Consider the following 26,594-nt stretch of genomic DNA (forward strand, 5'->3'; position numbering starts at 1 on the left):
CTCCTGTCTGAGAAAGTCATTACTGGTGACACGTACATGGAGCAAGATATAGCTTCCATGGTTCAGGGCAGATTCTGCATCTTCACTGATGGAAGGCATCAGGCAATTGAACAAAGCAGTGACAAGATGAGATAGTAGAAATAAAAGAATCATACCAAGTGGTTCAATACATTGAAATAAAAATTTGATGATGCATCAGCTCTGAGGGATGAATACACTACAGGCAAAGCTATAGCAAGGCTTCATGAAAAAAAAAAAATCTACCTTTACGTCCCACTCCCTCCCTTGCCAAAGCTGGTCCCTCTCCCGAGCCGTCCCCTCCGCTCTCCAAGGTAGCCCTGCGGCCACCAAGACCTGATGACACCCTGGGCTCACAGCCCGCCATGCCCTGCCCTCTTAGAGCCCAGGATTTCACGGAATTCTTGGAAGGTGGCTGAGAGGAAGGGCTGCTGTTACCCCGCAGGAGCCAACGAGCCGACGGCGGATGCGCGGCCGGTGTTTTCCAGCCCCAGCTCACGACGGAGCCACGGCGCACTCGGGTGCCCAAGGCAACGCCAGACCGGCTGCCATTACCGCCTCTGCCCTGCCAGCCCGGCAGGCTGGGAGAGCCGGGAGAGCTCAGTGCGTGACCAGAGCCCCCGGAGCGCCCCCAGCAGCGGCCCCGCTCCCGCGGCGCCGGGCCGGCGGCAGCGGGCAGGGCACGGCCCGGGCCGGCGGCGCTCCCGCCCGCGGAACTTGCGCACAGGCCGCCGCCCCCCTTCCGGCAGCCGCGGCCGGGCCGCGCAGGAGGCGGGCTGAGATGGCGGCTGCCGTGCCCGGCGCCTCCCGGGCCCGCGCCGCCGCCGCGCTGCTGCTGCTGCTGGGCTGCTGCGGCGCGGCGCTGCCCGGCGGCCTCCAGGTACGGGGCTGGGGAGCCGCGGCGGGGCCGAGAGCGAGCGGGCGGGCGGGCGGCGCCTGGGGCTCGGTGCTGCCGCGTCCCCATCGCCACCCCTCGGCGGGCACCGAGCGAACCCGTGGGCTGCCCGCAGAGCTGTCCGGAGGCTGGCGGCTCGCAGGAGGGGCCCTGTCGGTACCACGGGCACCGATACTGAGCCGCGGTCACCAGCGCTGCCTCCCGGCGGGCGGAGCCTCCCGGCGCTGCCCCGTGGGCGGAACCGCGGCGCTCTGTGTGTCGAGAGCGCCGGTGCCTTGTTCAAACTGCTGAAAGTTACAAACCCTCATTTTGTTTTCATCCTCTTGCGGGTTTCTGAAATTCACTTTCTCTCTGCCACACACTATAACTTGTATTGGGTGTCTGCTACCCCTTGCCGGAGCCGGCGGGCCCCGTCCGGTGTGCCCCGGGCCGGGCGCGGGCGCTCCCAGGGCGGAGCAGCGGCCCGGGCTCCCCGGCCCGGTGCCCGCTTGCACACGGCAGGTGCCAGTGGGTTTGTCAGGTGGGAGTAATTTCATGTTTCAGCAATTAGCTTAATGCGCTGTGCCCACGCTGCATCTGGAGTGTTGTTTGCTTTTGAATTCTGCGTTATTAACAAGTTGTTATGCTTGAAATTAATTACAACTAGGACCAAACAACCCCCGCACCCTGAACAATAGAAATATTCTTACAATCTCTGGATGACTAATTAAACTGCAGGTTGTTTGCTACTTGAAGTACAACAGTATTTCTGTTACTGTGTGTTTTGTGTAAGACCACGAGCATCATCCCAGAACTCCTCAGAGTTAATAGAGTCTGATTTAAGAGTCAGCAGATTTGGGTTGTTGTCCCATGACAGACTTATTCCCTTACCTCTGTGAAGTCTTATCCCCTTGTTGTGTCCTGATTTATGCTCCCTGTTAAGGAGAAAGGGGCCTCTTATCAAAGGAAAGTGGGAACTGTGGAGAACACAGATTTATACAGAAGGTTGCTGTCATAGATCCTGATTTTGGAAGATAAGTGTAAGTGCCTTGGATTTAAAGTGGGTTCAAACTGCAGATTCTCTTACCTGCTTTTGAAAATTGAATTGAATTGAATCCTAGGCTCTCTTCTCATTAGGGATGAAACTGTAGGTCAATAAATCACATTATCTTGTTCTTGGAGTGTCCTTTGGCATAGAGGTGTGTGGGCTTTTTTAGCTAAGGTGCAAGTGACTAGTAGTTCCTCTTTGTTCTGTAGCAAGTTTCAGGGAAATATTTGGAGCATTAACATGAAATGTGCAAATGTTAAGAAAACCACCTCTCTTCTAGCTTTTCTAAGGTTTATTCAGTATTAATGTGTGGTAAACATGTGCATTGAACACTATTGTGGAAATAACAAAATGATGAGTGGTCATTTCTTTCTTATTGCTGAAAAATCTAAATTTTTTTCATCTTTCAGGATCAAGCAGAGCAGTTTTTTAGAAGTGGACATACGAATAACTGGGCAGTTTTGGTAAGCATGGTCCAGGTTGTTTTCCTCCAATAATGTTGACAGTTTTTCATCAGGAGCTGCAATTGCAACAGTCATTCAAGAGTCATGCTCATTTGAAAGAAATAGAAAGATAAACATTTGGAAATAAATAAATTTCAAATTGTGCCTGCAAATTCATTACACTATAATGAAATTGTCTTTTCAATATGACCAAATTTCAAGCACTCAGTGTATCTAGCTATATGGCAGGATTCATAAAACAAAAGTTCCAAAAGCATTAAAATAGTTAAATTAGCATACTGCATGTTGAAAAAAAGGTGTAATTCTGATACCAGGGAAGTCTGGTCTCTTTGAGCAGAAAGGTAGAATTTGTATCATTTTTGTTCTTATTCAATTTGTTAACTTGTGATAACAGACTGGGAATAAGATCAGTTGAGGCAATACAGTGTTTAGATCGACTGTTTGTACCCTTTCTTTTTTCTTTGCCATGTAACTTTTATTACCTTTGAATCATGCTGCACAATTGGTTCTTAATCACAATTCAGGTCTTAATGACTAATTTGTTTCAGAACACTGTTGTAATTACTCAGTAGCAGCTGTTTGTTTCCCAGATACTAAAACCGAGCAATATAAAAGGAAAGTTAACAGTAACTAATTGAAGAAATAACTTTTATATTTTACAATGTACAAACTTGAACTATTAAAACATAACATACTATTTTAATACTATTAACAAATAGATGCTTTTATTAGTACCGATAAAAACACATAAAGAAGGTGGAAAATTAGGTCCAAGAACCTATACTGTCTGTGCTGAACAGATTTTCTGCTGGTTTTATTTTCTTAGTGGTTCATTGTTGAGTTTTGTAATAGTTGCTACTAATATTTTAAGCAGCAAAGCAGGGAGAGGTTACTGCTGTCAGGCACTTCAAACCTGGGATCAAACTGCAATCCCACCTCATCAATAGCTTGAATTAATGTGCTGCAGTGTGGATACCTATATTTAAAGCTCTGACACTTTCCACTGTGTTCTAAGGGAGGTACTGGAGGCAGGGTGCAGGTGATAGTACCTTGAAATGTCTCAGCTAAGTTGGACACAGTTTGTTTTCAGAGCATTAAGTCTTACTGAAAGGCAAATGTCCTCATGGACTGATTCCTGTGGGGTTTTCTGGGATTCCTAACTGACAGGGTAATAGATACACAAGGGGATCCTTTCAGGCTGAATTTTATTATTACTTAAGCTACAACTCAGTTCTTATTATGGAAAGAGCAGAGAAAGAGATGCTACGTGGTGTGACTGACAGCTTTACATTTAGGGCTGGAAAATTAAGAAACTATCTAAATGATTTTTTCCTGCATCTCTGTTTTTGTGGTTTTAAAGTCACCTTTTCTAGAAGCTTTTGGAATGTCTGAATGAGAACCTGATTTAGGGAGTGTGTAAGTAAAGGGAATGGCTGAGCCCTGACCCCTTGCCTGTTAGAACAGTAGGAATTAAACTCTGAGAATTTGTATCCAGATTCATTTGTATTTGTATTGGTTAGAGCTCACTTTACTCTTACTTTGACTCCATAAATGCAAATGTACTCAGTGCATTTTCCCCTGTGTGTGGCTTCTGCATGAATTAATTCACTTGTGCCTTTGTGGAAGAATGCTCCCAGAATGGGATTGCTATTGAGAGCGAACTCTTCCTTTGATCTCTCTTCCATTTGATAAGGAGAAAGCAAATGAAAAAATTTATTTTATCTACTTGCTGTTGCTGGATTATTCCCCAAAGTGTCACCTTCTATATTTAGTAAGGGTTTATAACAATTTTATCTTGAGTCAGTATGCTAGGAACTTTTTTTTTGAACTTTTATTATCAGAATTTTTTGCCTTGGGACAACTAAAAATTGCATAACTTATATAATGAGTTTCTTGGTGTTACTATATTCTTTCTGAGTTGTCACTATTTTTTAAATATTCCCGTAATCACGTTGTTCTGATGCAATGTGTCAGGCCAATTTGAATCTTTGCACTGTTTAATGTCGTTTTTTTTCTGTTTCAAGGTGTGTACATCTCGATTCTGGTTTAATTATCGTCATGTGGCAAATACTCTTTCCGTGTACAGAAGTGTCAAGAGGCTGGGCATTCCTGATAGGTGAGGAAATCTTGGTGGATCCAGTTCTTGCAAATGGGCTACTAAAGTTCTCATGCTATCTGAATCAGTATGGAAATACATTTTTCTTCCCAGTTTAACTGGATAAAAGTAAAAAGGAAGAATGCAAACACATCAATGTGATGAAAAGTGCAGCAATATTGTTCCAAAGGAAAAGCAGCAAGTTGCATAATAAAATGTTCCTTTTGGAACAGGCTAATTAGATCTAGCCACTAAAATGTACCACTTAGCAAATGGTTGGAAGTAATGTGAAAGCTGTTAAATGCACTAAGCAAAGGCAGTACTACTGTGAGAGGTGAGTCTTGCTGTACTTTAATTTCCTTTTAGTGTGGAGGTGTTGGTAACTGTGACTGTACTAAGATGTAAGACTTCCACATCTGTAACTATATTGAATCTTTAAAGGCTCTGAACTATAGGAGAAACTCCTGTATATTGACAGTTGCCTTGAAAAAATCCATTTTGCATGATTTTATTTGACGAACCAGTTTTTTGTCTGTACAAGTTGTGTTTCCCTAGTGATGCACAAGGGTTAGAACAGTATCTCTTCTTTGACAAAGGGAATAGGAAGGTTCTAAAGTATCTTTGTGTTCCTACTCAGAGTTCTAGCAGTGTTGGGACAGCTCCTTCCAGCTGTTTCAGAGTGTAATTAATTTCTGTCAGAACTGTGGAAGTGAATTTAAGGCACCAGCATCCATTGTGTAATAACCTATATATACCGTAGGCTTCTATAGAATTCCTTGTGGTCCTGGTTTTTAATGGTAGTTTAGAGGACTGGTAGTTTCCCCAGCATGTCTGCCTGAAGAAGTGTGGCCTGCTTCATCACTGCAAAATGCATGTTCTGATGGATTGAATTAGTTTGGCATTTTTTTGTCCAAGGTCCAAGTCCAAAACTGCACACTTGGAGTCCCCAGTTAACTCCCACTCAACTATGAATGCACTGACAGTAACATCCTGTTCCCTGTGTTTCTTATATTAAAAAAAAAAGAAAAAAAGGAGTGACTTTCTGGTTTTTGAAAGAGTGGAGTTTGAAACTCAATTTTTAGATGCATTTTGGGGTTACAAATCCAAGAGAATGCACTGCAGAAGTGCTGTGGGCTGAAAGGCACAGAAAGATGCTTTTGTTCTTGAGGATGTCATTCAGGAGCAGCTGTCTTCTCTCCTGTGCAGCCTTTGAAGCACAGGTGCCCTTGGCACTGCCTCAGAAATTCTGTCATCAATTCTGCCCTTACCTGAGAACTTTCATCTTCTTTGCATCCGTCTGTCTTTACCGTTAAAGTCAAAATAAGTGTGAGTTTTAGAAATACTGCAAGAACTATGGTGTCACTGAGATTTCTGTGTTCAGTAGCAAGATCCATTGCTTATCCATATCCAAAGATCTGGAATTAATCTCAAAAAAGCCAGCAATGCTTTGGACTAGAGACAAGAACACTCTCCAAGACATTGGAGAAGACCTAAAAAGAGAGCGAGAGATAGCTGTTTATTTAGCCTTTACAGCAATTTTTATGTGGATTTGAGCATGTTTTTTCCTTAGGCAAACATACTTTATGTGTTTTTCTTTATTTGCTGCAAGACTTCTTTCAAAATACTGACAAGGCAAAAAAAAAAACCCAACCAAAAATTCCCAACAAACTTCAAAATCACATCCAAAAAATAAACATTTATTATGATTCTTGGAGTTGGTTGGTTTTAGTGCCCTTTAAAAATCTGAATTATTTTATTAAGAGCTCTACCCCCCTAGGTCCAGGCAAGCCTGTGTACTAAAGTTGCTGATGTCAAATACTCCCCTGCTCATCTTTGGCCTTAGTCCTGTGGATAAATGATAGCCAGCTGCATTTCTGTGTGTCACATCTGTGATACTGAGGATGCTCATAAGGAAATAGGGTATAATTCTGCAAAGTTTCACTTGCAATTCTAGGAATCTTTTTAATGATCCAAGCGATTGTTGTAATTGTTGAGGAGTGTTGTTCTAATTTCTGTTTGACTGTTATGTGAAAGCAGAATGTCTGAAATAGTTTTTTTCTTATCTTTCACAGTCACATTGTCTTGATGCTGGCAGACGATATGGCATGTAATCCCAGAAATCCCAAACCTGCTACTGTGTTTAGTCATAAAAACATGGAGCTGAATGTCTATGGAGATGATGTGGAAGTGGATTACAGAAGCTATGAGGTAACTGTGCTTTAATTAAAACACTGAGTCTTTATTTTCTAGTGTTAGTTTAAAGATTTATGCAGCATCTGTAAAGTTTGAGGAAGTCTTTCTGTTCATATTACTGGTTTTGGGCTGGGCTTTTATTATCAGTGGTGAGAGTAAAATACCTACCCCTCCCCTCCTTGATATTTGTTTGTATTTGAAGTTCCTTGTACTGGAATCATGTTTAGTGTGTCTATTTTAAATAATGGAATAGAATCACATTACTGAAATTTCTCTGGAAATGACTGCTCAGTGTCTCATCTTGGCAACACAGAAATTACTGTGAAAATTTTGGTGTGCAGGTGAATTGTTTATTAGGTAGCTGTACTCTAATTCCTAATCTTAAGCATATGCTCCTAAAATAAAACAAAAGCCATAACTTAATCATTACTGCAAAGCAATTAGTGAATAAAAATCTGCATTCTGTCACCTTTCTTTTCATGTAATATTCCTTCATACCAGGAGTGTCTTTACCAGTTGAGACAAAATTACACACTAGTTTCTTGGTTCAATAGTGCTATAGAATTATTGCTAAAGGTTTATTGGATTGTATTTAAGTATATAGTAGATGTTTTATTTCTCTGAAGCTTTATACAAAAAAGTGAAGAGACAGAACTGGAATAGAGCTACATTCTTTTTGTCATGTTTTTTCCTGGGTATGGATTTGTTGCTGGCATTTGAGCTGTGCACGTGTACTTAAAAGGGAAGTGGTGTTTTATAGGATGTGTTGCAGTCACCACTCAGATGGATCTCATCTGATCACTCACATTTATGTAACTGAATTGATCTTGTTTTTTCTTTCCTGAGTTGCAGAGGGAATTTAAACTTTTGTTTTTCCATGGTAACACACGCTAATGTTGGAGCATTTTGTGAGTACAGGAGCAGCTTTGGCACAATGAAGCTATATGCTGACAGGTTTTTAGATCAATGTAAATGTATTTTAAAATTGTATTTAATAATGGTGGTAGATTTATTGGATATAATTAAGCAACTAGCTGGTGTTAATAGAGTATAATAAAAAGTACTACATGATTCTTAACCTGAAGTAAAACCTTACACAGAAAATGTTTATGCAGTTTATACAATGCTGTACTATGTCTGGTTAGATACACTGCATTATAGATACATTCCATTATTTAATTTCTGTAACCCAGCCTATGGCTGATCAATATTTTTATCTTTAGATAAAAAAGACTCATGTCATTCTAACTTAGAAAATGACTTTATGCTTCTATTCATAGGTTACTGTGGAAAATTTCTTGCGTGTTTTAACGGGAAGAATCCCACCAAGCACACCACGATCGAAACGTCTTCTTTCTGATGACAGAAGCAATATTTTAATATATATGACAGGTAATTGCAGGTTTCTGTGTACAGTCTATTGATGCTTGCTCAGTTGGATGCGTTTGTTGAAAGCATCAGTAGTCCAAATGCACAAAAGGATCGACCAAAAGATTTTTTTTCTGGTTTTAGCATGTTATTCTAATTAAGAAAAAATGCCTGTAAAGCAGTATTAAGCCAGTATAGTTTCCTGTTGAAATGGTGTATGTGTATTTTTTTTACTGTACTGATGTTTTGTTTTGTTGGACTGTTTCTGTAGAAAGAAAATTGTGTTTACCTTGTTTTAGAAAAATGATCAACAAGGCTGTGTATCTTCCTTTAACCTATATCCTTGCCCAACTTCTGATTTTTCTGTCAGGCCATGGTGGAAATGGTTTCCTAAAATTTCAGGATTCTGAAGAAATCACAAATGTAGAGCTTGCTGATGCCTTTGAACAAATGTGGCAGAAAAGAAGGTAAGAAATAAGCATTATGTAGACATTGAATATTGAATATCCTGAACATACTCTTAAGTGTGTCTTTCTGGTATGCCTTGCTTACCTGCAGCAGTGATACTGTTGGTTGTCCATAACATTTTCTGAGAGTTTGCATTCAGAGAGCAGAGTTTTAGTTTTTGCTTTCAGCTTCCTGCAGTTAGAGCTGCTCAAAGGTATTGCTCTGGGCAAATTCACATGCTAAAACTGATCAGGGTGAGCTCCTGTTCCTTAGGTTCTGAGCAGCTGCCCTGGTAACTAAAAAGCAAAGTATGTATATGGTGTTTAAGTAGAAATGGGTAAGGAGGCTGTTTTCTTTTTTCAGGTACAATGAATTGTTGTTTATTATTGATACTTGTCAAGGAGCATCCATGTATGAACGATTTTATTCACCCAATATAATGGCCTTGGCTAGCAGCCAAGTAGGAGAAGATTCTTTATCAGTAAGTAGATTTATCTGATCCTTAAGACAGTTTTCAGAATGCCTGAATTAGAAGCACAATTCCTACTGACTTTTAACTAAAGATTTCTCTTATTCAAATTGCTGAATGTATAAGGTATTTTGTGGGGGTTTGACAAAACTTGTAAGTGTGCTGTCCCAAAGAACCAGGCTAATGATGGATTTCTGTGCTTGCTGGCCAGTATATGCATTGTCTAGGGATAGTAAAGAATCTGATGGGAAGACTGCTGAGAGATGGGTGTGAGGAATATTCAATCTAGGACTTACTAAACTTGATAGAAAACAAAACAAAATGCTATCCTTCACCTGCTGTAATTATATCCCAGCTGAATTACAGAAGGAGCCATAGGAGAGATCCCAGGCAGACCAAAAGCAGCTGGTCAGGATTATCTGAACCCATGCACTGCTATAAGATACACTGGCTCTTCCAGCCCTGTTTTCAAAGTCCACAGATCGATGCTGGACCATTAAAAAGGGGTTCCCTGCCTTTTGGGCAACATAGATATTACCAGGATACAGTTTATAGGTAAGCTGCATTGTTCAGCCTATCAGCACTAGGTTTCTTCACAGCTAGCCATTTTCTTTGCATAATTTGCCTAAGAACAAAAAGAATCAAGCTTAACTTTTGCAATATGCTATTACATTCTGTTCCTTCTCCTGAATGCTGAGTTCTCTCCTGCAAATGCCCAATAACCGCTGTGTGTTGTTTTTAAAGCATCAGCCTGACCTGGGGATTGGCGTTCACCTCATGGACAGATACACCTTCTATGTGTTAGAGTTCTTGGAAGAAATCCATCCAGCCAGTCAGACAAATATGAATGACCTAGTAAGTAGAATACTCAACATTCATGAATATGCTAATGACTTTAATAGTTCCAAAACTAATCTATTTTGTCTGTAGGGTTCTTCAAATGCTTTTTATGCTCCTGCTGTTTCTCTCAGAAGCAGCTTTGGAGGGAGGATTTTTTTTCTATTGTTAAATGTAGTTGTGTAACACTTCAAGGATTGTCCTCATTTGAAAGTGCTTTGCTGGCTCCAGAAAAAAATAACCAAAATTAGCCAGATTTTGTATTTCCACTGAAAAAAATAATAAGGTATTCATTAGATATTTGTATAAATGGAATGAAGCCTTTGCATGTGAAATATTTTAGCAGAAAGCTTCTAAAATCAGAATAGCAGACACTTTGCAGATGTGGAAAAGCAGGCATTGATGTTGTTTTGCAAAACAACATCATGTGATTAAACATTCTAACAGTGCACTCACAAATTCCTGCAGAGACTAATTTATCTGTATATCTGCTTAGATTCCAGAGTAAGATAGGTACAAATCCATCAGTGTTTGAACTTAATTATAGCTGAGGCAAATGTTACTGTAGATTTCAGGTATGAAGCAGAAGGAAGAAAAGAATCCAACCCGGTAAAATATGACGAAATTTATGAAAATGTCTCTCTAGCAGTAAGATATATACACTGGTGAGATGACATAAAAGTAGCCATATTTTATTTGCTCTATTAACCCTTAATACCTGTTCCAATGCTAGGTTTTTTTGTAGTAATGGGTTTTACTTTGGTACCTTGTAGCAGTAAATCCTGCTGTGCCACATCAGTAATCTAAGAGCTACACATTGTCGTAGATTCTTTTCTGTAAAAGGAGCAGCTGCTCAAAAGTTTTATGCCACCCTCTGTCTACAGAGGATGGTGTTAGCCTGACTGCTACATGTGTGCTAGAATTCTCTCTAAACAACCCACACTTGGCAGAATTGATTCAATGGCTAAGACTCAAGGTTCTTTTACTTATTTCTATGGGAATTAAATTCTGTCCTGTAATATAATACCTTCTAATTATGGGATACAGGTAAGTTTAAAATAAATCTTGATAAATAAAAACATGCAAGTTCTTTATTGATTAAGTATCTTTGACTAGCCTGTTCATTCAAATTAATTTGTGTTAATAATAAAAGGTAATAAAAAGGAACAGGACTTTCTACTGTGTAAGACACTCTCTGGGAAGTGGTATCAGTGGGCTGGCCAGGAGGATGTTAATCTGATTATTGTGAGAAGTGTCGAAGTTTGTTAGCTGGCCAAGTACTTTTTGAGCTCTTCAGAGAAGATACCTAACTGTGTTTTTGCTACTATGCCAAATACTCAGAAATAGCTGAGGGAAGTTTTCCATACTGGTAAATTCCTTACATCATGTAAGTCATCTTATCATGCATTGATCTGCTGATTGATGCTTGGGGAGTTCAAGAGAAGGGACACAAATATATTGTGATTTGTGATGATCTGTTCAAGGCCAGGTTGGATGGGACTTCAGGGCCTGGTCTAGTGGGAGGTGTCCCTGCCCCTGGCAGGAAAGTGGAACTTGGTGATCTTTAAGGTCTCTTGCAACCCAGACCATTGTGTGATCAGTTACTGGGTTGTAATCTGCATACATTTCAACAAATGTGACCACTTGACTTTGAGTTAGTGCTTTTCAAGGCTTCATCTAAGAGTTCCGAAATGACATATGGTTAGTCCATAGTAAAGATACAAACCTGTTTTTATGCCAGCAGTTGCAGGAGGTACTCTGGCACTGAAGGTACTCTATCCTACTCTCCAACTCTGATGTTTTAAGTTTAAATTAATGCTTTCCAAGATCAGGGTAACTTGCATTGCTCACTACTTAGCTTTAAAATTAAATGATCTTCAGTTGTTCAATCTTCTGATACGTCTAATGTCTTCTCTTGAAGTACTGTGTATTTGTTATACCTCTTCTATCCTGTTACCTCTTTACTTTTCTCTAACCACTCTTGAAACAGCTTCTCTTCACATGCACCTAGGATTTGGATATTACATTCCTGCAAAGAATGACACATCATTTTTCATAATCCACTCCACCTACTCCCCACCTGCTCCATCTGTGTTGCTAAGGGATAGCATAAAGCTGTGCAAGTGACTGACTATAGGTTTGATCACAATTCCCTGAAAATAAAGACTACATTGAAATTTGTACATTTGTACATGGAAATGTTGTACATTTGAACTTTTAAAATAAGATTCAAATCAATTTCTAAATGAGGTGTCATTTATCATAAAATAGCTAAATTGTTGTTAGAAAAGTTAAGATAACAAAGTCAGGGGAGTTCTTAACTCTGTTTGGAAAAAAAATTAAAATTTGGAGAATTTAATATAGGAAAAAGTGTGCTTAACCTAGCCAGTGTTTGCCTTTTCCTTTTTTTTGTCAGAAGACCTTGGTTATTAGTATTAGTCTGTTGTGGTATAATTGGTTTGCAGTCCTTTCTCAGAGTGGTAGTGGATGGGTAGGTTTTTAACACTGAAGTCTTCTTCTCATTGCCACTTGATATTTTTGTTCAAATTCATATCAATATGTTGTGGCAGTAAACTGTTGCAGGACAGGTTAGAATTAGTTGGGTGCAGTATCAGTTTCCCACTTTCATGCTGATGCAGTTTTTTAGGACGTTCCTACTCAAAACCTTGGCGAGAGACTTACTTGTATAACTGTAGCATAATTTATGCTTCAAATAGTGGGATTAAAGCAAATGCTTACTTTTTATGGTTTAGTTCAGATAATTAGTTTTTATGTTTGTGTCCTTAATTGGAGCAAAGCTGGAGAAAATGGATAGTGTTTTGGTGAAAATGAGAACTGTAGCAAATTCGTGTGTGCATTAACAAATGGCTTTTGTATGGGAAGCATGATGCTGATGAGTTTAGTTCATTTTCACCACAGGGAGGATAACAAGGGGATGATTTTCCCCATCTTTTCTTTAGCAGCTGTGTGATAGCAGCCAGCAAGAGAGTTGGGAATCTTGAAAATAAGAGCTGAGTGTATATGTGTGCTTGTCTGCTTCAGGTAAAGGTGAAAGAGAACTGAGGTGTCCCTGGACAAGCAGCCTAATGCTGCTTACAGGCTTGGGCTAAAAAGGGATAAAAGAGAAACTGGAATAGAGCAGAAGGGAGGAATGGGGAGGTAGAATCTGTCCTCTATGAAGAAAAGCCAGATAGTTTGTTTCCTCTCTGGGAAACTTTTTGTAAGGTAAGGCTCTGTTGTCCAGAAAGAATGAGCACCAAAAGCCTGTGCCTTTTGTGTCAGGCTGAGCACAGTATTTCTGCTGGGAAGTATGACCTGAATCTCACAGTTTTTTGTCAGTCATAATCTGGGATAATTCCAAGTTATATTTGCACTGAGCTGATTAGTACCTGTGGTTTTGTCATAAGGATGCAACCTTGGAAGAGCTGACCCATGATGTAATTTAGGTATATGAGCTCTAGTTCCTGTGGTTGATGGACCTGTTTGTGAAAATCACTTGGAAAATGTAAGATTAAGAAAGATGAGCACCCATGTGGAGAGTGACATTCTTAGTCCTGTATATTAAAACTCTTATGTAGAACGTTCTGTGTGGCTGGAAGGTGAAGGACTCACATAACCTGCACTGTTACCAGGTGATCTGAGTTGTGGCAAGTATGGTAGGACTTCTGCAAAACAACTTTGTGTCCAACATGCAATTGTATTGCCTTCAGTGTCTGCTGGGTACATAACAGACGTGTTACTTATTAGACATTTTGTCTTGCCAGGTGTTCTAAATGCTGCAACAAATTTGTCACTGTTCCTTCTGCTTTTGTTAGTGCTGGTTTTGTCTTTCAGGTGTTGCAGCATGTGTGGGATGTAGGTTTGTAGGTGTCACAAGATGTTTGTGAACTTCATGTAAATAAAGCACTTTTGGTATTAGAAGATCCTATAAATTGATTTGTAGGCTATAAATTAGAAACAAGACTATTGGATTTTTTTCTTTCCCTGATCAAAATGTAGATTTTTGCTTCTTTATGAAGCCTTCAGCATAGCTACTTATTAAAGCTTGTTTAATTTTGTATGCCTCCTTTTGGTAAATATGAAGAATTTATGCCCCGTTGTGACTTCTGGAAGGTTATAGCAGCATTGCTGCATCTATATTCAACAATATATTTGTGCATTTATCAGTTAGATGTAATTGATGCTTGGCTTTCACAGGAGCATTTTTAAACTCCAGTGGCATTATTGTAAGGAAAAAGGTTTTCAGAAATGCTTAATCAAGATGTTTATGCATTTTAATGCGGTTTTTTTCTACCATTTTTTTCAGCTATGGAGCTTGTACTGAAATCATTGCAAGTTATATATATTATTTATATTTCTTTTTAGTAGTTGTTTCGTTGTGGAAGGTGTATGTAGAGAGTGTTGGATGAGGGACAGGATGTGATTGCCCATCTTGGTTTCAGTTCCAGGTCTGTCCAAAAAGCTTGTGTGTTTCCACGCCTGGGCACCGGACAGACCTGTTCCAGCGAGACCCTCAGAACGTTCTGATCACGGATTTCTTCGGCAGCGTCAGGAAGGTGGAGATCACTGCAGAGAGGCTTTCCCTGGACAGGGATGTGCCTGGCCTGGAAAGCAAGTAAGTGGGCATGATTTACACCTGGTTTCTATAGCTTTGTGCCACAAAAACAAAGTAGTTGTTTAGCTGCCGAGGAAAAAGAACTCTGACTTCCTGTCATTTCCTACAAGGAATCCGGGAGTTAATGTGGACCTCTTACTGTCACAAAGTTGTCAGCTGAAAACTTTGTGTAAAAGTGCCCACTCCTTTCCTGACCCTCGTAAATAAATGCTGCTTAAGACCAAGGTGTGGATGTCAACAGCAACAGAAGTAGTTCAGAATTTTCTTTCTTCCTTAACATTTCTTCTTTAGTGCTCAAATATTTTGTTACTGCAATTCCTGCTTGTGGTTGTTTGCCCCTCCCAGATAAGCTCAGAGTATAAGCCATCAGGTTACGTGTTTGTTAACAATTAGCTTTTTAATAAATGCTTTGTTTCAGTTCTCTGAATTCTCTGGCCTTTGGCATTATTCTGTCCTGAGAATTTCTGTTCCTGAGATGCAGTGATTCATTTGATTAAAATTACTGGTGCAAGTTCATTGATTGAAGTCATAACAGGGCTTCCATTACTTTGTGGGTGAAGAAAGAAGTATATAAACTTCTTTGTATTTTTGGGATTCTGTTGCCACCTATTGGGAAGATGTAAAGGAAGATTGTTCAGTAGGGTTTATTTAGCGTTGTACTTCCATTTCTGTCGTGTCTTTTGTGCTTGATGATACTGCCCTGTAGGAGGGGAAACAAAGGATTGAAATATTGTGTTATATCAGGGACTAAATATTTTCAACACATAAATTTATGTAAATTCTTGTCTGCCTTGTTGTTTACTGCTGCTCAAGCCAGTGGATAGCAGTTTTATTTATTTTCAAGGTAACAGTAACTCTGGTACTTGTCATTATAAATATCCTGCAAGCTTTAGTGTATTTCATATTTTACTTTCATATTGTATTTATATCTGGATCATATGCATTAGTACATACCATATAAATCTTAAGCTAGTTTTATGATTCCTTAGTATAGAACAGTACTTAGTTGCATTAAATTGTTTTTTTCACTGAAGAATAAAAAAGCGCTTGGCCAGTAAAAGACATTTGACATTGCTAGTCAAAAACCCTGATGAAAACTCACCTATGTGGATTTCTGATTTGTGGAAAATTGAAAGGAGAAATTGATTTTGAAGGACTTTACCATTTTGAAACAGGAAATGACTGGCTGGAATTTTCAGCTTTTTTTTTTGGTGTATGTTTGGTGTCAGTAATGGAGAGGTTTTTGGTGCCTGATGCTACTGCACTGCACACATGGAAGCATGTTGAGAAATGGACATTCATGCACAGAGAGGAATATTATCCTTGTGAAATGTTCTGATATTTAATGAAAGCTGTATTACATTATCATGGCAATCCACTTAGGTCTGTGAAATTGGAATGGGTGGGGGCATGCTGGTTTAATGTCTGGTTTAATAGTTCTCCTTTATACAATTTTCTAAAAAAGTACTTAAGTTCTCAGTGTCTTGTTACCATTTGGAAAGAGTTTATAAACAATATGTTTTTAATAGAGGAGAAAGGATGGAATTGGTTAAAAAAGTACTGAAAAATTGCAGTGTAGCTCTAACAGACAATGATGTGGAGTGCTTAATAAATTCCTTAAGCAGAATTCTGAGGTAAGTACCTCTTGATATGACAGCTCTGTTTAGCTTCAAGAAATTTAGAAATTACAACAAATTACATCTTGAAGTGAATTTATTAAATGCAAATGTTAATGCCTTTTAAAAATGCAGTTTGGGAGCATCTGATCTACAAGAACTAGTTACTCTGTTTTTTTAAAAGAATGTTTTGAACATTACACACACCTGTTTTTGAGGGTGTTGAGAAGACAGAACACAAATTACATGATTTTTGAATAGGTGCTACCACTAATTGTCCCATAATAATGTAAGAACAACTCCTGAATGAAAGAATATGAGTACTTATTCTTAACCCTTTCAGTGTCAGTTAAACCATTCTGTGCCTTTTGGGAATGCAATGGCTGTTGACACTGTGAGGTAAAACAGCTGGGGGAGGATGGGGTTATTCTTTATATAAACCTTTATATAAGCCTATATTCTTTATAAAGCCTGGTTTATTCTTTTTTGGTTTATTGGGGGAGAACTCAACCAAGCTTATTAAAAGTTAAATAATCCTTCCAAAATACTTATGACTAATCACTAATCTTGTTCATGCCCAACATTGTTTTAAAAGCCCTGATGAAGCAGAAGAAAGTAATAGAGAATTGAACTTGGGCCCTTAAGAGTTTGTAAGATTTATTGACCGAGAGGTATCTGATAGATCACAAGTATATACTACTGGTACATCAAAATTTGTATTACATTGGTTACTGAGTGTGAAGATGTTATTGGTTTAATATTTGATGAAGTCTTGAGGCTTCATTCCTTTATGAATAATGTCCTGTGTTTTATTCTCCCCTCAATGTTAGCTTGATACCTTATTTGTTCTCCTTTTACATACTGGTGGCAGTAGAATGCTACAGAATGTTTGTGTTACGGAGTATAACCACAAAATGAAATCTGGCCCTCAGCTCTGACACAGTCTTAAGTGGTCTGTGTTGGATCTGATTTGTTTGTTTTAAAGCTGCAGGTGTCACAGGTGCAGATAAGGACGTTAAAAGCCAAATGAACAAAAGAGGTAAACCACTGATTACACAGATTGTGGGTAAAGAAGACGCTGTCATGTGAGGCATGTAGCAGGATTGTACTGCTGGCAGACTGTTCAGTTCTTGTCTTGCCCACTGCTGTGACTTTGCCAAATCTTTTCAATGGAAGTTTGTTCTTTTGTTACACAATTGCTTAGCAATTACTTGGTTGTACAGCTCCGCTCCCCGGCCCAGCGTGAGCCGTAGCTGTGCAGCCAGATCAGAACTGGCAGCTTCACGTGGAGCTCGTGCCGTGACATTTGATGAGTGAGGCCTTTGAAGTTTCCTCTGGCTTGGGCTGAGACTCATACAGAGAACAACTACTAATTAACCAGAGAAGAGGCTTTCTTTCTAGCCACGTAGTGGTAGGTGAATATTTGCGAGTAAAAGCTTTAAAAAATAAAGAGAAGGTTCCTCTGCTGTTTCCTTTCTTCATAGCTGGTTCAGTCTAAGCTGTGCTCACTTCAAAGGGCTTGTTCTGCAGCTGCCTCAGTCCTGACAGGATCTGTAGCTGTCAATTTTAGCAGAAAATCTGACAGTCTAGGGGTTCTGAGGCTTGAGATGGTTATGTTTTGTCTAAATCCCCATGCAAGTGCAAAAAGTCAGCATTAAGGAGTAGAAGAAATCCTGCTTCTTTGGAGGAGGAGCCTTGCAGGTTTTGAAAAATCCAATAAATTAGGAGTGTGTCTTTCAAACTTGGATTGTAAGTCTACAGCCAGTTGGAACATTTTCTCCTTTTCAGCTCTTGTCACGAGGAAAAGACCTGTATCAGCAGAAAGTGTTGGTAAAAATTGGGATGAATATTTCCCTTGAGTGTAGTAAGGAGTGAATTAATGACAGCATCATATAAAACCATCCTAATTTCATTGCTTTTGAGAATTAGGCTTTGTATTTAATGCTTCTGTTATGAAGAATTGTGATTCTTCACTACTGGCAGTGACTGTTTTCCCAAAAATAAATAAATTGGTCACTTGTGTTAGGAGGGGTGTTTGTAACAGGGTAATTATGAGTGATTGGTCCATTTGCAGAATATTACTAGCTAATGTTCTCTCAATCTATTTTTTGTGGGTGTGTTGGTGTCTCTTTCCTGTCCTTTCTTCTTTTCCACCACTTCTTTTCAATTTGATGTGCTTAATGATTAAAGCTGCTGTTGCGTGGGTCCTGAAGCCTTGGGGAATCCACTTTATGAACCAATAGGTAATTTGATTATTTGGCAAGTAGATGCTGCTCAGCTCAGAGGACTTTCCTTAAATAAGAATGCCCTGTATCAGGTGCCACAAGTGTGTGGTCCTTTCACGTTTTATAAGTCACTTTTAGGACTAACTCTGCCGGCTCGCGTTGCCGGGCAGGTCCCGGTTCCTGCCGGGGGTCCCGCGGCCGCTCCCGGCCGGCGCCGGCAGGTGGCGCCATCGCGCCGGAGCGGGAGCGCGGCGGGCGGGGCTGGGACAGGGACCGGGACTGGGGCTGGATAGTGAGTGTAACCGGGAGAGTGACCGGGACCGGGGCTGGGACAGTGACTGTAACCGGGAGAGTGACCGGGACCGGGACCGGGGCTGGGACAGTGACTGTAACCGGGAGAGGGACCGGGACTGGGGCTGGGACAGTGACTGTAACCGGGAGAGTGACCGGGACCGGGACTGGGGCTGGGACAGTGACTGTAACTGGGAGAGTGACCGGGACCGGGTCTGGGGCTGGGACAGTGACTGTAACTGGGAGAGTGACCGTAACCGGGACCGGGGCTGGGACAGTGACTGTAACCGGGAGAGTGACCGGGACCGGGTCTGGGGCTGGGACAGTGACTGTAACTGGGAGAGTGACCGTAACCGGGACCGGGGCTGGGACAGTGACTGCAACCTGGGCCGGGACCGTGACCGTAACCGGGGCTGGGACAGTGGCTGTAACCATGACCAGGGCTGGGACCGGGACCGTGCCGTGCCCGCCCCACGCCCCGCTCTGCGGGATCCCTTCGGAATCAGGCGGGTGTGGAAACCGGGAGTTCCGCTTGGTCCTTGTTCGGTGGAATATTCAACCGGATAATGGGAGGCTTTTTATCTTATTTTTTTTACTGAAAATAAGATAAACCCAACCTGATAGAGATGTAACATGTTTCCGATTCAGAGTAATGTAAAAATAGAAAAAACCCTCAGAATTTAACGGGTCTCTACCCATCAGAGTTGAATTCCCAGTGGGAATAAGAAGCTGTTATTTCTAAGACCTCAACATCTTCAGATGGGTTTCATAATTTTTCCCATGAAGAACACTAATCAGTTACACACGTACTGTATTTGCTCTAATGTCTTACAGATTTATTCTGTTCTAGTGGTAAGTTTGGATTTTTTAATCCATGTGCTTTCTAATAGCTTACAAGTAATCAAAGAAGATGGATGAGCCAATACTTGCTGTTAAATATTATTGCTGGATTTCCTAAAGTATTTTGTAAATATATTTGGGGTTTCTTTGCTTCCATAAATATAGGTCAATATATACATAGGCTTATATACACACACTCCTATACCTACTAGTGTAAAAGAACTTTTCAAGGTAATACAAGTGAAATTATTATGAAGAATATAGAAGGAAAAATTACTTAGGAGGGCACAGTCTCACTAGTATAATGTTGATTTAAAATAAATAAGGATGACTGACAATATCGAAAGGACCTGCAAGTATAAATTGTGTTGGGAAGTTTTTAAATTCACTAAAGTGCTGTGCTTGGTAATTACAGTCCCTGTTTAGCAAAGTATTTTTAAAAGCAGCTTTGAACAATTTAGTTTTTGTTCCTTTGAAAGGATTTTTGACCATGCATTTTGACAGATATTGGGGTTTTTTTGGTAATAAAAAAAGGTTTTGTTTCAAAACTATAGCTCTTGACTCAGACTTTCTTTGGTGATTTTTTCCCCCCTCTTCTTCCAAATTTTTGTTCTGTGTGTGATCCTCCATTATTTCTATAAGAAACCTTCAATTGTTGTGCTCTATCATTTTACATTTTCAGTATAACACTGCTTTGTCGAACCTATATATGGTTAACTAGTTCTAGGTATAATTTTAATAGGCAAAGAAACCTCTTGGTCTGTAGAGGTACCATGAAGCATGTGCAAGTGAATGGCAGTATTTTACTGGATTCAGCTTTTGAATCAACTTCAGTACCTTTACATTCTTCACAAATGACTTTAATATGCCAGTTGACTTGGGCACATGTGTTAGGCAGTCTACAATTGTTGCATGGCAGATTTAGTGGGAAATCTTAAGTATATCTAGTAGATTTTAACATCATCTAGACAGCTTGAGAATATCTAGGTATCAGAGGGTATTTAATGTAGGGTTTTTATTTTGTTTTCCTTTATCCACTCCTTTTTATACCTTTCCTATGTAAAATTCTTGTTTTGTTTCATTATTTCTTCTTCATCTCTTCTCCCTGTGTGATCTTTACCTGCTATTATTTTTGCAGTTGAGCAGGCTGCTTTATAATTGCAGTCTCCTGAAGTGCTTGTTATTCTTTCTAGTGCTATTTATATGGAGGTCCTGGCTTGATCTTCTTGCTTTGCTGCCCAGGTGCTAAATAAAAATTAATGTCTGTTTCTAGTGGTATTTCTGTAGCTGTGTGCTCTTATGTTGCTGCTGAAGAAGACCATGAAAACAGCTGTGGTATTTGGCATAAGTCTGACCAGGAAATATTTTCATGTAATTTTGGCATGTTTTCAGCACTGAGAGGTAACATGGGAATTTTATATACATATAAAATGTACAATATAAAATAAAATATACAATAAAACTGTATTACTATTATTTGCTTCCTATCAGAAGTACCAGAGCTGCCAGTTAGGATGTTTGCCATGTTTGTTAGGATACCCTTCTTGTATGATTTCTAGCAGAGTGAAAAAATAGGGGTGAAGAGAAGCAAGCATCTGGAAGCAGTGACTGTGGAACTCTTAGGTCTTTGGAATTTAGAGGCCAAGCTCACATTAACATTTGTTATGCCCTAGAAATGAATCTGTACACATAACTATTAAATTTTCAAGGCTCAAGCAGAATTATTGCTTTTAAAAAATATGGTATTAAGCCATATGCAAATTATTTTAGTCTTTGCTGCTTTTCATATTGTCAAAAAGCTTACCCTTGATTTTTTGAGCACTTGAGGGATGACCTTCTGGATGGTCAGAAATTTTTGCCTCTGAAAATTCAAGTCTTGCCCAAAGCTGTGAAGGGAAGTGCATTCACAATGTATTTATATAACAATTGTTAAAAGACCATAAACTGATCTTGGTCTACACCTTCCAGCCCTCTCAATAGGAGGGACCTATCTCAAGTCAGGCATTTTCTGGACCAAAGCTCTCATCATAGAGCTCTTACATTGATTGTAATGCAAGTCCCTGAAGCCCTGTTGTTGGTCTTGGTGAGCTGCAGGATGGTCTGGAAGATTGAGATGTGTCCCTGCTTGTTTCTGAAGGTTCTGCCAAGCTCAGGTTATGCTGCTCAGTGGGCATACTGAGACCTAGTTCTGTAGCAAAGAGTGAAATGTAAGTTGTGAAAGAAAGCTGAACTCAAAAAAACCCATTGTATTATTGCCAGGCATCTCTTTTCCATCTCTTTTCCATCCAGCTAGGTCTTTGAATAGACGAGTGCAAATTTCTGATATCAGGGGAGCAAGAAAGTCACAATTGCATCAAAGGATGGAAAGAAAACTAGAGGTGATTACAAAAGGCAATTCTGATCACATAAAGCACTGCATTTACAGATGGCTTGCTGAGCACTGTTTAGTATTACTTTATAAAATGAGATTGTTTTATGTGTTTGGTCAAGAGTATCAGAAATCTATAGAAACAGATGCTGAATACATCTACTGAAGTGCCCAAGCTACTGTTAAGATTATTTTATAAAATTTGTAGCATGGCAAAATATTAACTTTGAGGTGAGATTGATCTTTCAAGATAAGATAGTAATACTGTAAACAAAGAATTGACTGCAAAATGGGATTTATTCAGCATTTTTGCAGGCAGAAGACTGATTGCATGAAGGATTTGTTGTTGGTAAATAGCAGGAGAAACAAACAAGAAATAATGAAGCCCAATAAAGTCTTCTGTATCCCCTGAAGTGAAACAAGAAAAAAATAGGATGAAGCAGGATGTCTAGGGGGCTGGAGGAATACCTGTTCAGGGGTTGGATATGTTGTATCTTTTGAATCCTAGTAAACTTAATTAGTTTAAGTTTACTTAAGTTTCCAGTTGACTATTTGGAGATTCCTGGAACGGCAACTGTGGATGCTCAGCTTCTACGGAATGGTGACAGCCAACCTCTGCTCTGCCAGTTAAATTGGGCACAAGTTTATATGATATTGAAAAAGAACTGGAAAGGTTGAAGCCCCCTTAGTCATTTGTCTAGAGATCAGAGCTAATTTGGAACATAAAGGCAGGCAGGATTTCTCTTTCACAAAATGAGCTGGGAATTGCTGCTCCCAGTGTGTGTAAGTGTGAAGATGTGTCCATATTCTCTAATGTAGCACCAGCATTTATTGCAAACTGAAATTACTATATTTTTATGTAACCAAAATATATATGAGTTTCTTATGGATGCAGGAATGGTTCAAATCAGTGGACTCCCAAAATATGTAGATTGAAACCATGAGATTGTTTAGGGAATTCCCCTTTCACTTTGCACATACAACATGAAATTAGTGAGAGCACTGCATTACTTGAGCAGCATTTTGGTGACAGGCAGGAATGAGAATTTAGAAGCAAGTTTGGAGAGGGAGAATGTGTCTTCTTCCCACCCCAGCCAAGTGTTGAGACAAGAATAGTTCAGTCCACTAGTTCCCAAGAGAAGGCAAGACCACAATGGAGGCTAGAATCTCCTTTCCTGTAGGGAAGGAAAGATTAATTGTTGAGCATTGTTATTCAAAGTTGCTTTAGCATAAATTCCTTGAATTATATGATAGCCATTTAAAATTTCTCTTCTTACTAGTTAAAAAAAGTTGCTGAAGTGTAGCTGATGTACCAGTTTACTCCACTACTAAGGGAATGGTTTATCAGAAACTGAAACAATTAAAAATGTTGCACCTTCCTCCTGCCTTCTGTTGCTGGATTTTAATTTTACAGTGTTACTTTCTGTGTAATTCTCTGTGTAATTGCTATGTGAAAAACATACCAAAAAAATCAATTCTGGAGGGACCAGATGCAGAGGAAGAGACTGAATAATACTGGTATATTGGTATAATTTTAGACACTGTTTGAAGGATAAGGAAAAGCTCTCCTAATCTTTCGGATTAATCTTCAACAGACGATAATCTTTAAATTGATGTTATGCTTTCATTCTTTCTGTGTTTCGTATCTCAATATTTAAAAAATGTTCATTAGACTGTTGGGTTTTCAGTAGTCAGTGATAAATGACAGATGCTTGGATTCATACAGATTCAGAATGTAGATGGTGCTTTGTAGAAGTGGGTTCTCTCTTATTCTGAAACATGTTTGACATGAGCAGTCTGAGTACCCTCATCAAGTTAACCATTACTGAAAGTGGGCTTGCTGTCCTGGGACACTGAATGTTCTCGAGCCGAAGCTGGGTGCGTTTATCCTGCTTGGGCAAGCCGAGGTGGCAGTCAGAGCGGGCCCTGAGCTGCATCTCCCCGACACCGTGGCTGTGCCGTAGCGGTTCCTGGGCGCCTCTTGCACCTCACTGTCATGGCAGATCTGCTGCCTCGCTGGGAGGGGCAGGGGCTGCGCTGCAAGGACAGAGCAGATGCTCTGGTGCTCCTCGCTGAGGGCTCTGTGGCAGAGGGGCAGGGCTGGGCTGTGGCTGGACTGTCTGCCTGAGCAGCCCCGCTCACTGTGCAGTTTGCTCACATCCCACTTGGGCTCTCAGAGGACGGGAGGCTGGGGCTGCTGGGTGCCAAGATGTTCTCCCCGTGGCTGCCTTCCTGGAACTGCACTCCAGGGCCACTGTTCCGCTGGCAGAAGCTTTCCAAAACTGGGCCCAAATCTGGCTTGCAGATTATCCATCTGAATTTCCTCCCAAGCAGCACAGTGCTCTGAAGGATAGGAATGGTTAGATCTTCTATGCCATCAGAAAGTGTACCTCAGTGTAAACTGTGGGAAAGGAGTAGATAAGAGTATGTTTTTCCTCTTGTTCCACAGTAGTTATTTAAACTTGGCAGGTGGGATAGTGTATATAATATTATGGTTGTACTAAATAATTTGAGTGAGCTAAAAATCAGAAAGGGTGTTCCTAGGTGATTCTTGGTCCTGTGTTATCTGCAAGTGAGACAAGTTACCATAGACATGCTCTAAAATTTCAGTAGTATTTTTGTGTTTGAAATAGTAGGACAAAAGTTACACCTCTGAATAGTTAACAAATTATAACTCTTTTTAGTTTGGGAGAATATAGTGAACCCTGTAGTTGCTCCTAGGTTTATCTCAATTTAACTGTAACATAATATTTAAGCTTCAGAGTTCCCCACTGGCTACTATTTTTTTTTCTGTTGGTTACTTAAGAGTCTGAACCATGACTTCCTGCTAGAATAAAATAGGAATGAAGACTTCTTGCTGTAGGTCTGAATTTTAGCTGGGGAATTGGAGCAGAACAGCCACTAAGTGAAACTGCTCTAAATCTCAGCCATAGAGGACGTAACCTCTGTTTCTTCCTCAGCTGTCAAATAGAGTGACCTAGTTCCTTTTCCTTTGTGTGTGGTTTCCCTCTGATATAGTTTTTACTAACAGGTACTTTATTACAAAATATTCTGTGCTGACTTCTATCTTATTAGATGCTTATGGATGTCTCCATAAAAATATATGGCATATCTGTAAAATGGATAAATCTGCACTCTGCTGTAATGTTTTAAAACTGAAAACTGTGTGCACACAAAATATGTGGTTAGATAGAAAATTGTCCTTAAATCCAAATTTTTCTATGTGGTTTGCAAATCTAATGGCACTACTGAAAAATACTAGGCTCTTTATTAATCTGTGAGTTTATAAAGTAATTTAAGAAGGACAAGAGAAAATATTAGCTAGCTGTGGCAGGGAGGCTTCTCATGCCATAGACTCAAAGATGGTTTACATCAGTCACTCTAAATATTTTATAGTAATAATGGTTGTATTGATGTCATGTGTCTGTTCAGTTACTAATGAGCAGCTGTGTCATGAAAACAGCTTCTCCAGTTGTCATTCTTGGGGATGCTTCCAGCAACACTGGAAGCTGTGGAAAGGTCATGGCTGAGGACTCATTTCCAGTTGGTGGTGGAGTGTGGGAGGAAAAAAAGTAGTTTTTCTATGTAGCTGTACATATTCTGCAAACAGAGGGATTCCATTCTAGTCACAAAATTCTTATTATATTGCACTATTGAGGTTTTGTGCAAACATAATTATTTCTTTAACACTATAAGAGAGTATGCATCAGCCAGTTCCTAATTCTGTGCTGTATTATGGCTGTTCTTAAAGTCAGATAATAGTAAATATAAAACATTTAAAATTACAGTGCTGTTCTTAAAAGATTATCATTATCACTGCGTTGAATTTTGTGTACATTGATGTGAGTTTTATGGATGAAAATAATAGATGCAAGAGATGTCTTAGAATAATAGTGATTAGTAGTTTGATGTGGTATTTATTTATGGTCATGCATTCCCGAGGAGGTATTTAGTTGAGGTTTTAGATAGCCCAGGTAATTGTTTCTAACTGGTTTCTAACTGTTTCTTTCTGCTTTCTCTGGATGTAAAATGAAGTCCATTATGAGAGAGATTGAGGCTGGAAAGAAAAAGTGGGGGGAGGGGAAGCTCATTTTACATCTTGGTAATTATATCATAAAATGCAGCTATGGAAGAGACCTAATTGCTGTGTGACTATTGCCTGTATCTTGCTGTGAGCATAAGAGAAAGCTGTAAAAATTGTGGCTGGTGCAAATACCATTGGAAAGGAGATCCCACCTATTGAGGAAATCCAACCATCTTTAATGTACCAAATGAATATGCAACCTGCACATGGTAACAAACTGAAGTCTCAGTAAAACTAGGGTAATGTAAATTGAAACAGGGAATAATTAATGTATTAATGCCTTTTATGCCTACTGTGCTCATCTAGTAATCAGATTATTTTGTTAAATGTAATTAGAATTGTAAAAAGAATAATTATGTAATAAAGCTAACTTCACCAGAAATTTGAATAGAAACAAAATTGCTGAAATGAAGTGAAGCAAATTGTAGATTATTTATTTTTACCTGTCCTTGTAAAATAGAAGTGTAATTTTTAGGCATGCTTCTTACATACTGAATTTAAAAAAATTACTAGGAGAGGAGGGAATCAGGAAACCAATATAATCAGAAATAAGCGCAATATGCATGTTAGTCATCTACTCAAATAAAAAAAAATAGTGTACTTCTGATTATAAAACCTGAAATTAAGGCATATTTCCATAATCATAATAAAAGGCAAAAGGTGAATTATAATTGTTGAGGCAAATGGATATTGAATGCAACCCATCCCCAAAGAAAGTAATACAAAATCTGTTTTCGGAGTT

The 26,594-nt window shown here is 39.6% G+C and overlaps 1 protein-coding gene across 1 annotated transcript in view; it reads left to right on the forward strand.

Moving 5' to 3' along the window:
* Window positions 1-340: 340 nt before the first annotated feature.
* Window positions 341-26,594, forward strand: part of PIGK (phosphatidylinositol glycan anchor biosynthesis class K) — a 65,728-nt gene continuing 39,474 nt past the window's right edge. The window contains 11 exon segments of the mRNA XM_054286224.1: window positions 341-469; window positions 472-705; window positions 708-898; window positions 2,351-2,404; window positions 4,429-4,520; window positions 6,572-6,707; window positions 7,973-8,084; window positions 8,431-8,527; window positions 8,871-8,988; window positions 9,721-9,831; window positions 14,256-14,428. Of these exon segments, the coding sequence (XP_054142199.1) occupies window positions 358-469; window positions 472-705; window positions 708-898; window positions 2,351-2,404; window positions 4,429-4,520; window positions 6,572-6,707; window positions 7,973-8,084; window positions 8,431-8,527; window positions 8,871-8,988; window positions 9,721-9,831; window positions 14,256-14,428 (1,430 nt within the window). The 5' untranslated portion in view covers window positions 341-357.

This window comes from Melozone crissalis, unplaced genomic scaffold (assembly GCF_028551555.1).
Source record: "Melozone crissalis strain CALT ecotype California unplaced genomic scaffold, PUWL_Pcris_2 ptg000045l_1, whole genome shotgun sequence".
Lineage (NCBI taxonomy): Eukaryota > Metazoa > Chordata > Aves > Passeriformes > Passerellidae > Melozone > Melozone crissalis.